The sequence below is a fragment of the Notamacropus eugenii genome, chromosome 3, assembly GCF_028372415.1.
Source record: "Notamacropus eugenii isolate mMacEug1 chromosome 3, mMacEug1.pri_v2, whole genome shotgun sequence".
Classification (NCBI taxonomy): Eukaryota; Metazoa; Chordata; class Mammalia; order Diprotodontia; family Macropodidae; genus Notamacropus; species Notamacropus eugenii.
In genome coordinates, this window is record NC_092874.1 from 288,775,382 (window position 1) to 288,788,071 (window position 12,690).

The 12,690-nt window shown below is 42.9% G+C and overlaps 1 protein-coding gene across 2 annotated transcripts in view; it reads left to right on the forward strand.

The window, feature by feature from the left end:
• The window catches only part of POLR3B (RNA polymerase III subunit B), a 152,790-nt gene that overhangs the window by 30,216 nt on the left and 109,884 nt on the right, over positions 1-12,690 (forward strand). For both annotated transcript variants that reach the window (XM_072655818.1, XM_072655819.1), the window contains exons 10-11: positions 8,631-8,753; positions 11,875-11,994. In XM_072655818.1, coding sequence (XP_072511919.1) covers positions 8,631-8,753; positions 11,875-11,994 — 243 coding nt within the window. The remainder of the gene's footprint in view (positions 1-8,630; positions 8,754-11,874; positions 11,995-12,690) is intronic.

A 12,690-nucleotide genomic window follows, 5' to 3' on the forward strand; every position in this document is an offset into this window, starting at 1 on the left:
TACATGCGAAAATGATTGATTCAGTCATCAGTCAACTAACGTTTATTAAGTGCCTATTATATGCCAGGTACTGTGCTGTGCTGTGGATAAAGGGAAAAAAAGGCAAAAACCAGTCTCTTCTCTCAGGGAACTCACAGTCTGATGGGGGAAAAAATGTACAGACAATTATGAACAAGCAAAATATGGATAGGATAAAGTGGAGAAAATCAGTAGAGGGAAGGTACTAGCATGAAAAAGGCTTGGAAAGGCTTGAAGGAAGCCAGGAGAGAGAGGTGAGTTTGAGGCACTGAAAGAGCCAGTGGAAGTCGTAGTTCTGGGAGCTCACCTCCTGGGATGCTTCGCACCAACTTTCGTTCTCCTTTATGTCAGTCAGTGTTTGGGGAATTATTTCTCTTCATCATATTTTTCTCTTTAAAAAACCCAAGATTTAGTTCTAAATTGCTTGTGTGCTATTTATGGTCTTACTGAAACATGAAACTGTTTTTAAAAAGTTGACAACATACACTCTATCCAGATTACCAGAAATAATTTCATATGATGAACATTTGTTAAAAATCACTGTGTGGAAGGTCATGTGACAGGCATGCAGATATAAAGATTAATGATAGTGAAGGCCCTTACATCAAAGAGTTCATGGTCTAAAGGGGCAATAGAATCTGCCCACACATCAGTATGATATGAGGCAGAGGATGGTGGAGTACAGGGAGAGATCCAGGAAAAATGCCACAAGAACATTGGAGGAGGAGGGAAAAGTGATTTTTTTTTTTTTTTTGGCTGTGGCATCAGGGAAGGGGGGACGCCTTATCTGAGGCTTGAAGGGAGAGAAGCGTTTAAAGAGGAGATGGAATATGCCACACGCCAGAGAGGCAGTGGATGAATCTGAGGAGATAAGAAGGGCAGACTGAAGTTGGAGAATAAAGAATAGTTTCATTTGGTTGGAATCCAGCTTTTGAAGGAAAACCAGTTGAAGTAAACCTGGTTTTGAAAGTAGATCAGATGCCGATTGTAGGCAGTCAGTACCACTCGAAGGTTTTTCTGTTTTATCCTTGGGCAGAGTGGAGGCCCTGATGGTTTCTGAATTCCAGAGCATCATTGTCAGCCACGTGCTTTAAGAAGATGAAGAGTTGAAGGTGAGCCGCGTTACAGTGGTCCAGCCAAGAGGATGAATGTAAGAGAGAGGGCAGAAGGACAGCACCTGGTGCCTTCTTTTCTTCAGGGGCCTGTCAGTTCTCTACCCTCTAGAAGGATGGTAGTGTGGATAGGGGAAGCAGTGCCAGTTTTGCTTGGGTTTCAGGGAGGGAAAAGATAATGGTTGTTTGGATTTTGAGGCAGTGGTTGGAGCCCTCCAGCTGAGGATGCCCATTGGAAGTGCTGATCACACAAGACTATATAGTCTGGGGAGTCGTTTGCATAGAACTGATAATTAAAGTCTTAAAAGTGAATTAGGTCACTAAGAGTTTAGAGAGAAAAGAAAAGAAGCCTTTGGGGGCACCCACACGTAGTATATGAATTGAGAAAGGGGAATCACTAACAGAGATGCCACAAGTGGTGCAAGTCAGAGAACCTGAAGAGGGCAGTGTCTCAAAAGCTGAGGGAGGACAGAGTAGCCAGATGTGGAGGGCGGTGGTCAACAGTGTCAGAGGCTTGAGAAAGGTCAAGGAGCATAAAGACCAAGAAAAGGCCATCGGATTGGGCAATTAAGAAGTCATTGGTGACCTTGGAGAGTGCTCTTAGGTAGAATGAGAACAGAAGGCATATTGCTGAGGGCTGAGATGGAGTGGGTGCTGAGGAAGTGACTGTAATAACCCTTGCCCAACCTGATACCCTCCCTGTGGAGGGTATCCTCTGCTGTGGAGGAGGGACGAAGTGGTCGCCTAAGGGCATGGGCGTATGTGTGTGTACATGTATATATACACATGTTTATATCTGTATCTATGTCTAGTTGTATGTGTTTGTTTTTGAGGCTTGTAGGTAGCAGGAAATGAATCAGTAGAGGAGAAACTGAGGGAGAGGGAAGATGGTAGAGGAAGGTCCTGGAAGAGCTGGAATGGGCCCAGATGAAGGATTAGCTCTAGCACAATGCAGGCTCCTTCTTCCTTTGAGACAAGATGGTGAAGAAAGCCACGAGGTAAAGCTCCCATGGAGAGATTCTGCCCCCTTTTTTGTTTTTCTTCTGTATCTGAAGTTCACACCTCAGTTATTTATTACTTTCTTACTTGGTTGATCTTTCCAGTTTTATTCAGTTATCCGATCATTAATACCCCCCTTAAAAAAGGTGAAGTAGAAAGAACATAGATGGATACATTATTTCTTTTATGTTTTTCAGAGAAAAACCAATAATAAACACTTTACCAAGTATTTTTTGACCAATAAGAAGACAACTTTTCCATTCTACACTTGCCACCACAGGAAGGGGTGGGTGAGCTTTCCTTTCTGTCCCTGTCTACAGTTCCAACCTTTGTCATCCTGCAGCCTCTTAAAATGCAGCATGGGACAGCAGAGTTCCGCAGAACAACTGTTAATAGGGGCTGAATTCATCTACCTGATGCAATACTAAAATTATTTGAAATAAAACATTTCCCCAAGTTTGATCTCATCAAAGTAAGTAAAGAGCAGGTTCCATACTTTTCTTTTATGCTTGTCCCTTCTAATTTGTGACTTTATATATCTTGGAGAATATTTCCTGCCCTCCTGGATCTTTAGTCCATTGGGTGTCCCACTTTGTCTGATTCACATCGCTAATTACTAGAGGAATACACATAAATAAGATCCAATGCTTGCTCTCTCAAAGTTTAGTGACTGCTAGAGGAGGCCACAGCACTATGCACCAGAGAGAGAAGATCAGTAAAATCAACTTATTCCTGGGGGAAAATTTGACCTGTTAAGAGAACAGAGTTGTTTTGGTTTAAAAATATGTGACCTCCTGCCGTATGCTGAATCAGTACTTCAGTTAACCAGAATCTCAGGAAATTTGTTGTTGTTGTTAACAGAATATTCCAGTTAATTCTCAGAATTCACCTTCATACTCTCCTTTTGTTGCAGACTTTGTTGAAGATCTCAAGTGTGTAAGCTCCTTTCCTGCCCTAGTAGGAAACAGGAAATATAGTGTGGCAGAAAGACATATATAATTAGACGCCCTCGTTGTGACACCTAGCACAGCCACTTCCCAAACTGCTGCTGGGGCCTTCATCTGGCTTGCTATCAGTTTCCTCTCTTCTGTAAAATAAGTTGGTTGAGGTGGATGATCTCTAAGATTCCTAGTTCTGGTTCTAAATCCTATGACCTGGATTCTCTTGCAGTGTGGAAGAGCATGTTTCAAATAATTGCAAGAAAAGGAAGAAAGCTGTTCTCCAGATCTTTATAGACGTGAATGTGTTTAGGCCCATTGTGCTTAGGTCTTTGTGTGAGTGACAACATGTGAAACTTCTTTCATTTAGTTTCATTTACTTTTTCCTCTTCCATAAATTAGCACATTTTTTTCTCCTTGCTCTTATTCTACACCTAGTGTAGTGGAAGCATGGTTTCTTATTTTTCACTGATATGGGATTTTATCATCAGTGCTTGCCATTGTGGATTAACTGATTACACGAAAGACTGCAGACCTGGTCAGGAAAAGATTGGAGATCTCTGACGCTGCTGTTCTTTTTTGTCCATACATACCCTATTGAACCAGTAAGGTCAGTGTTTGAACCCTTGAGGACTAGTAAGCTTTGTGCAGAGAGAGTCCCTTTTCTTCCAAAGCCAGAGATTCCCTTAACTGTGGCTTCTTGAATGTGACAAGTCACTGTGAGAACAGGTTCATCACTAGCATAGTAAAAAGTTAGGTTGCTTCTCCGGGATAGATACTTGATGGTGACTGTTTATTAATTTGAACCTAACCACTTCTGCATGGTCCGGTGACACATTCTGACTCGAGTACCCAGTAATGCCGAACGTTTCTCTTCTAAGATGCCTCATATTTGCACTTGTGAACTAAGACTGATTCCTTTTTATGTCTTGATCTTGAATTGACTTTATTAGGAACTGTATCAGGACCTTGAACTTGGAAGTTTTAGTGAGGTCTAAATTCGAGTTTTCACTTTTTCTAAAAAGTGTGTCTTCCAGACAGTCAGCATTTATTATGCACCTACCATGTGGTGGGCACTTAATAAATTAACAAGCATTTATTAACTATTGATTACTACAAGCCAGGCCCTGTGCTAAATGCTAGTGATACCAAGAAAGGCAATAGCAGTGGCTGCTGCCAAGGTGCTGGGAGTCCTACGTGTGCTAAGTCCTGAATATGATCTGTGTCCTTGCCGTCTCACCAGCGTGCTGTAAAAGGCCTGGCATTGGCTGCCTGTGATGATCTGTAATTTCTTTGGGGAGGGGTGGTTGATTTCTCAGATACATCCTCGTAGCACTTCAACTTGGTGACCAGAGAGGTTGTTGTCTTCATTTTCGTGCTTGCCTTACACAAAACTCACTTTCTCCAGATCTGCTGTTTGTTTAGGGGTGCTTTGGCTAGGGCTAACTTTTTGCTTACTAGCCTCTTTAATTTTTGGTAAGCTCATTTGTATGTGAAAAAGTTTCCACCAGCTCAGCTTATTTACTTGCTGTGAATAAACTGCACATTTCCCATCTATGTTTAGTAGTTTTCTTTTCTGAGTTGATCTTTATAAAAGAGATGAAGTATGCTGTGCTCCAGGGAATTTTGAATTCTGATCAAAACTGGCTTCTTTTTTTAAAACTCCCTTTCAGCTGAAGGTCCATGGGCATACATTGTTGCATATGCTGTTAAGGTGTTCGGTGTGGAAGGTGGTTTTATTTAACTTTATGCTTTGTACCAAAAGAATGTTCATTAGGTAAGGGAAGATGCTATATTTGGAAATGTGAACAGGTCATCTGTAAAACTAGAAAAAAAGTTTTGGGACAGATGAGAGTTGCACATCCATCTTTCACATCAATAACATTGAAATACTTGCTGTAAAACTAGCGTATTCTCATTTCGATTCCTCTTTCCCACTGCCAGTGTTGACTAAAGACATCTTGACCTCTCCTCTCCTTGGTCTTTAGCACTATGAAAATGTTACATGTTTGTGAGCAAGCAAGCTTTCCATGAGACCTTAAGAAATGTGCTGGATTTCAATAGTTTGAGCCCTCTGGCCTCTTGTGTGGCCTGGCACAATGCCTTGCATGCAGGAGGCATCTAATAAATACTTGCTTAGTTGAATCAAGCTGACTTTGTGCTTTTTGAGACTTTCCATTTACATAACAACAACCCTTGGAGGGAGGGACTGTTACACTTATTTACAGATGAGGAAACTGAAGTGGAGAGAGATTAAGTGAATGTTTATAGCTAGTTAGCGGGATTCTAAAACCCTTGAATGTTTTTTGTGATATCTGCCTGAACAGGTTCCATTAAAGATGTAAAGGCTTGTTCTCTCCACCAGCCTGTTGGTAGAATAACGGAGGAAGACAGTTAGGAATGGAGTTTCACGTTTTGAAAGACATCCACTATTTTTTATGAGCAAATGTTGTTATGATGACACTTTAAAGTTCTGAAAGCATTTTACATATTTTATCCTAGAAAAGGAATGTGGCATAGTAAGTCTAAGCATTTATTAAGCACTAACTGTGTGCCGAGAACCATGCTAAGTGCTGGGAATTCAGGAATGATAAGAACCCTGTCTCTCTCCTCCAGGACCTCAGAATCAAATGGCAAAAAACCAAAAAAAAACCAAGTAAAGAATTAGGGGAGAATTGAGCTGAGTTTTGAAGGAGGCCAAGGAAGCTGGGGATGAGGGAGAGGTATGGAGAACAGCCAAGGCAAAAGCATGGTGTGGGGGAAATGGAATGTCCTGTGTAAGGAACAGTAAGTGGATCAGTGTTATTGGGTAATTGAGTAAAGTGTAAGTGTAAGAAGACTTTGGTAAAGAGCTTTCATTGCCAACACAGAGGAGTTTATGTCTGATCCTGAAGGTAAATTGGGAGTTACTGGAGTTTCGCTATCATGGGAGCTGAGGAGAGTTCATATTGAAGTGAGGCATTGTAGGTGAACTGAAGTGCCCTCAGCAGCAATGGGAAAATTAGGAAGGAGGATGGGGTTTGGGGGAAAGGTGGCACCATGTTGAGTTTGAGAAATCCCAAAGGCAGTTGGTGATGGGAGCACAGCACTCAGAGAATTCTGGCCTGGATATGTGAGAGCAGGGAGTTGTCTCCATAGCGATCATTGACTCCTTGGAGCCCATGAGGTTTCTCCACAAATTAATCAGGGGCAGGGAACCTGCGACTTTAAGGCCACATGTGGTCTTTTAGATTCTGTCAAAGGGCTGCACTTGAGGACCCAGAGGACTACATGTGGCCTTGACGCTGCAGCTTCCCCACTCATAGAGTCTTAATCTTTTTTGTGTCATGGAGCCTCTTTGGAAGTTTGAAGTCGATTTGGATCCCTCTTCAGACAAAGAGTATAAAATGAATAAAATAGAATGCACAGGATTTTGAAAGATATCCTTTATATTGAAATTGTGGTTAGAATGCTAAAAACAAGTTCATGGACCCTAGGTTAAGAACTCTGGGAATAGAAGAAGGCCCAGAACATACCTGGTGCAATCTCCATGGTTAGTGCACCTGACCTGGAGGAAAATCCAGCAAGGGAGAGCGATTAGACAGTAGATCCAGGGAAGAATAGTGTCATGCAAACTTAGAGAATATCCAGCAGAGAAGTGATGGTTGACAGTCTTAGAGGCTACAGAGAGGTCAAGAAGGATGAGGATTGAGGAAAAAGCCATTAGATTTGACAGTTTTGGAGAGGGCAGTCAGTTGAATAATGAGGCCAGGAGCCAGATGACTGAGGATTTAAAATAAAGGCAGAAGAGATGGTTGTACTGACTGGGAGTTGGCTATAGGGCCAGCAAGATCTGGGTTGTTTAGTTCAACCTTTGACAGGTTGTATGATCCTGGGCAAGTTACTTACATTTGCTAAAATTATCCATTGAATAGAGGAGGCTGCTCTGTGTTAGCAGAAGGTGTTTCCTTCTATGCAAATCCCTTTATTAATGAAATCCCAGATCTAGCCCCATGTCTGTCTTGTCACTTCATTGGATCTTCCTAACAACTCTTTGATGTAACGATTGTTATCTTGTTCATCCCCATTTTCTAGGTGAAGTTGAATGACTTGCTCATTCACAAAGCTAATCAGTGCCCCAAGGCAGGATTTAAAGCCAGTTTTTCCTGACTCAAAGTCTGTTTCTACTGTATATTCTATTATACATAATACATTTATACATTCTAAGTTAATGAAGTTACTTTAAGTTTGTGAAAGGTTCTAGAAAAAAAATATTATATACATTGTGTATATTTCCAACATTTTTGTTTCTTTCCCCTCCCACAGCTTTAGAATTCCTATTAATTTTACATTTCCAATCTAAAAGAGAGCTCATGGCAAATTTGAGGAGGGAAAATCAGAGATGAAAGGAGAACCTTGGATGTAAGAGCTGGAAAAGACCTGAGAGATTATCTAGTAATCCAGCCTTTCCCCATTTCAGAGGAAGAGTTGGGGCTCTAGAAAGGGTCACCTGGAAGGATAGTCAGGCAGTCAGCACACATTTTTGAAGTGCCTACTGTGTACCAGGCTCTCTGATAAGTGCTCTGAACGGAAAGAGAGGCAAAATCTAGCACGTGGCAGAAACAGGAATACCCCTGCGAGTTCTGCCTGTGAGCCCATCCCATCAGAAGCATTTTGGTGCCAGCGTATGGAATAAGAGCTACCTTTTTCAAACCTTTTTAAAATGAAGCTTTTTTGGTTTGGTTTTATGTAGTCAGAAAACAGCAGTTACTGTATTTGGAAACTGGTCATATCCTGGCAAGTCTTTCCAGTCCAGCCTTTGCTCTCTTTCTCCAGAGGAAGAATTTGAATGCAAAGGGGAACTTTTGCCTGACTTCTGACAACCCCATTATTGCTCTACCTAGAGAGGTTTAGTGAACTCACTCCATTTCTTGATCTGGCAGAATTCCGGACAAATGTGCGCATGGACAAGCTTCGGCACCATCTGGAATTCACACAGACCTGCACTGCTGCTTGCCACCTTGAAACACTTACTGATAGAGATTCCCCTAAAGCTGTGAGGCACCTTCTTGGTGTCTAAAGCTCTTTTAAAAACTAAGATATTATAGAACCCCTATAGAATGATGAAGATAAAATGCTAGAATGTTCTACAAGTGGGATTCTTTCAGCTGTGTCATGAAATGAGGGGTGATGGCCTCCAGTAAAATTAATCATTGGGCTCTGTTTGTGATCCTTTATGCATCTTTCAGTAATAGTTAGTGCCTGAGATCACACCCTTTAACTAAGCAGTTTCAGCTTGTCTGTCACGGTGGCCGGTCTCCTCAACCTTCCTTCTGTATTAAGAATTTATACTAGGATATTTTAAAACTTTGCAAAATGTACTCAGAGCGCTTATTTTCCTCTCCTTATCAAGGTTCTTCCCAAGCTGGAGCATGTGCTGCCAATGCCAGATGGCACTGTTTCTGAGAGAAGAGCTGGCTTTTGCTTAGGAGTAACACGGGCAAACAATGCCAAATTAGCATAAGCAAATGTCAGCGAGTTAACACAAAGCCAAGCCTCTTTCTGCCTTTTCTTCCTTTCCTAGGCCATGGGTGTTGAGAGTGACCAAGAAATCGTGCAGATGATTGGCACTGAGGAGCACGTGATGGCTGCCTTTGGGCCCAGTTTGGAGGAGTGCCAGAAAGCTCAGATTTTCACCCAGATGCAGGTGTGTCTTTTCATATCTGTCCTTGGCCCTGACATTTGGTTGCAAACTCCACATTGCCCATTTACATAGGGACTGATGAAGCATCTCCTGTTGGGAGAAGTTGGGGGTGAGAGTTGAGAGAGCTTATGGGGGGAAGGGGTGGGAGAAGGGAGATGGAAGGAAAGAATGCATCTAGCGAGAGAACATGGCTGTGCAGGGTGTCCTGGGGAGCCAAGAAGCCCATTTCTCAGGTACTTGGACAGATCCTGCAGCTTCTCCCTGCTCTGAGTGGCTTTGCTTTGGTTGATGGTTTTTTCCCATGGCTTCCTCTCTTGACATCCCTATTCAGCCATCCCCCTCCTCTGGGGCCTCCCATCCAAGCATCCAGTTGTGTGTGGTCTCTGTCACTCCCCTGGAGCTTCCCCTAAGGGCCATCCCAACACTGAGATAGAGGGGTGACCTACTCTGGTGCAGCGGGACCTGCCAGCCATGCCTGACATTTGTCATTGGAAGATGATGCTGGGCTGTGCCCCTTGGCAGGACAGGGCCGTGGGGGTGCAGAACTAAATGCTCTTCTGGGACTTTTAGAACCAGCTTTTTTTTTCTTTTGAATAGTGAACGGATTAATTTTATAGAAAATATGAATGCCCTACTTTGCTTGGAGCTTGGTTCTTCCATAGAATATTTTGGGTTTTTATTCTAGGGCCATGTGGCATTTCAGTAAATATAAATGAATGATACTGAGTGCCCCTTTAGGATGCTGTGTATGTTAATTAGCAGAGAAGACTCTCTTTATTGATCTGTAGGGATCATTCATTTTATGGGACACTTGCATAAGATGGGAATGTCAGGCTAGCCTTGCCCCTTCGCTGATGTTTTTCAGGTCCTCCCCTCAGCCCATCATCTGGTATGTTCTGAGTGGAGACCAAGTGAGCTGACAAGTGCCTGCAGGTCTTCAAAAATTTGGTTGTTCTTCCTTTCTCTGGTCCCCTCAGCTGATAAAGAGAATTGGGGGCTGATGGATTATAATTATTGGGCGATTTTGAGAAAAATTACTTGAATTCTAGAGTACAGTGTTTCTATTTCCTATCACTAATTAAGGTTATTATTATTTTGGCCATTTAATAGTCCTTTGACCTGGAGCTTTTTTCTGGGCAGTCCTCAATCTCCTAATTCTAAGCTGAAAAAGCCCTGCCCAGATGCTTGAGCACATGAGGAGGGCTTGGGGAGAGGGCGTCTCTGGGGGATTAGGGAGTGAGTGGCTCACTCACAGTGTTGGGTTCTGGGCTGGCACAGTAGGCCAGGGAAGTGGGCCCTGCATCACTGACTACCTGCCAGTGCCACCAGCACCTCCAACCCAGAAGTGTGTCCAGAAGTGAGCCCATGGTCATCCCCGACAGCTAGCCATTTCCCTGTTTCTGATAATGGCATTTTCTAGACTGTCATCTGGGCTCAGGTTTTTAAAGGTGGCTGTATGTTAGCCTTTCTGGAGATTTATAGAAAGAGGGCTGAGAGCTCCTTTTTGATTATTTATGAGTAATCTTTCCTACGATGTGAGCTTGAGGGGTTCTCCAGGGTTGCCAAAATTCACCTGTTCAATTTTTTGACATCTTTAGTCCCTCTCTGCCAAGCACGGGCTTACTCCGTCATGTGATGTAATACACAGTCAGCGTAATGACTGGGTATAGGGAGAGGAGGCCTAACCTCGTCTATCAAAGGATGGCCTCAAAGTCACAAAGACCTGAAATCGTATCCTGCCTCTACACATTTTTACTCTATCACCATGGGCAGAAGTCACTTAACTTCTCAGTACCCAGGCATCTGTCTATGACTCACCTGACAAAAGGTCCCTGTTTGTATTTATGTATGGAGGTTCCATGTTGGAGATTTGGATGCTGTTCCTCCTCAAATAATTAAATATAGACACCTTCATATACATACATAGTGTCTGTGTCTTTATATCTCTGTCTCTCTGTCCTTTGGATGACATTATCTTTCCCCCCAGCTCCTCTCCCAGTTTCCTTATTAATGTCAAGGATACCACTGTCCTCCCCCTCAGCTAGGCTCTTTGTCGTCCTTGACTCTTGGCTTCCACTCAACCATGAATCCAGCGTGTTGCCAGAGCTTGTTTTTTCTACCTTGTCTTCTCTCCCAGAAGTCCCTATCTGTCCACTTTTACAGTGAACCACCTAGTTCTGTAGTTCCCACTAGTTCAGGGCCTCCTTACCTCCTGCCTGACTGTTGCAGTGGCTTTTAGTTGTTTTTCCTACCAGAAGTCTCTCCCCACTCCCGTGTGTTTGCCATTTAGCTGTCATGATGACTTTCTTAAGATGTTCTGACCATGTCATCTCTCTACTTAATGAATTCCAATGACTCCCTGTTTTCTCAAGGATCAGATATAAAGTCCTCTGTTTGGCTCAGAAATCTCTTCACAACCTGACCCTCCAGCCTTCCAGTCTGTCTACATTTTCCTCTCCTTCATGTACTCAGGGATTTAGCTTCATTGACCCATTTACTGTTCCATCACAGCATGACTCTCCAGCTCCTGTTTCTGGGCTTTTATACTGTCTGGCTGGCCCTCGTGTCTCAAATGTTTCCCTTGGATATTTGCTTCTTAATTTCCCTGACCTCCCTCAGGACTCAGTTCAAATCCCAGTATTTTCAGGAGACCTTCCCTGGTCCAAGAGATAGCTTATTTTCCACATGCTGTGAATATATATCTTGTTTGTACCTAGTTATTTAAATAATAATGACTGATAAAGTTAATTTTTAAAAGACGCATTGTGATTTAGTCAGTTTGCTTTGCGTTTTGTATAATCTAATAAAAGGTAATGACTAGCATACCCATTAATTAGTTCCTTGCAAATAGGATATTAGCAAACAACTTTCTGGGGGAAGTTATTTCCACAGAAATAAGATGGTGGTGATTGGCCAAATAATGATACAGCAGAATTTCACAGTGCCGCTGTGTGCTTTGGTTATGCTGTGTCAGTGAGGTAATTAAAGCTCCACTGTCCAGGGCAGTGCTATGTGGGTATGCCTGGGTCATCCATTTTCCACACACAGTTGCCTGATGAATGTCCTGATGCTCCCTGATGATAAAGTCCTTTGAACACCTCTATGGAATTAACTGGTTTTTCAGGCCCTGAAATATATAGGAAACAAAGTAAGAAGGCAAAGGATGTGGGGAGGCGGACCGAAGAAGACCAAGATGGAAGAGGCAAGAGAGCTGTTGGCTTCCACCATTCTCACTCATGTGCCAGTAAGTCATGCCTTTGAAACCTAATAAATAAATGCTAGAGTGTAACCCTTGGTCAGTGATATTTCTGTTGTAAAACTAAAAATAAATTTTTTTACTGTGACTCTAATTTTGGCACCTTTCCCTGAGAGAAGATCTTTACAATGGTCTCAGATGAGTTTTTGAGTATACTGGGGATGTCAGAGGGCACCTAGTGTCAGTCACTCGTTTTTAGCTGAAGAAACTGAGCTCCAGAGAGCGATTTGTCCAGAGTCACACAGGTAGATGATGATAGAGCCAGTGCTGGAGAGCCCAGGTCTCCTGACTCCTAGACCTTTGTTGTATCCAGTATCTTTGGTCCCTTCCTATTCATGGGCTCATGCCCTGCTGCTTACATGATTCCCCTCATCCTTAAAAAACCCAAACCTCACTCAATCCTGCTGTCCCTGGTGGTCCTCATCCTATGTCCTTCTTCCTCTTTGGAGCTAAACACTTTGAGAAAGTTGTCTACACTTGGCACTCCCACTTCCTTTCTTCTGACCTGACTTGACTTTATCCATCCGCTGCTGTCTGACATCTGACCTCATCATTTAACTGAAGCTGCTTTCTTTGAGTTACTGAAGATCTCTTAGTTGCCTAGTCTGAACAGTCTGTCCACATCCTTCCTGACCTCTGCAGGCTTTGATAAATCTTCTTCTCCTGGCTTCTCTGTCCTCCCCA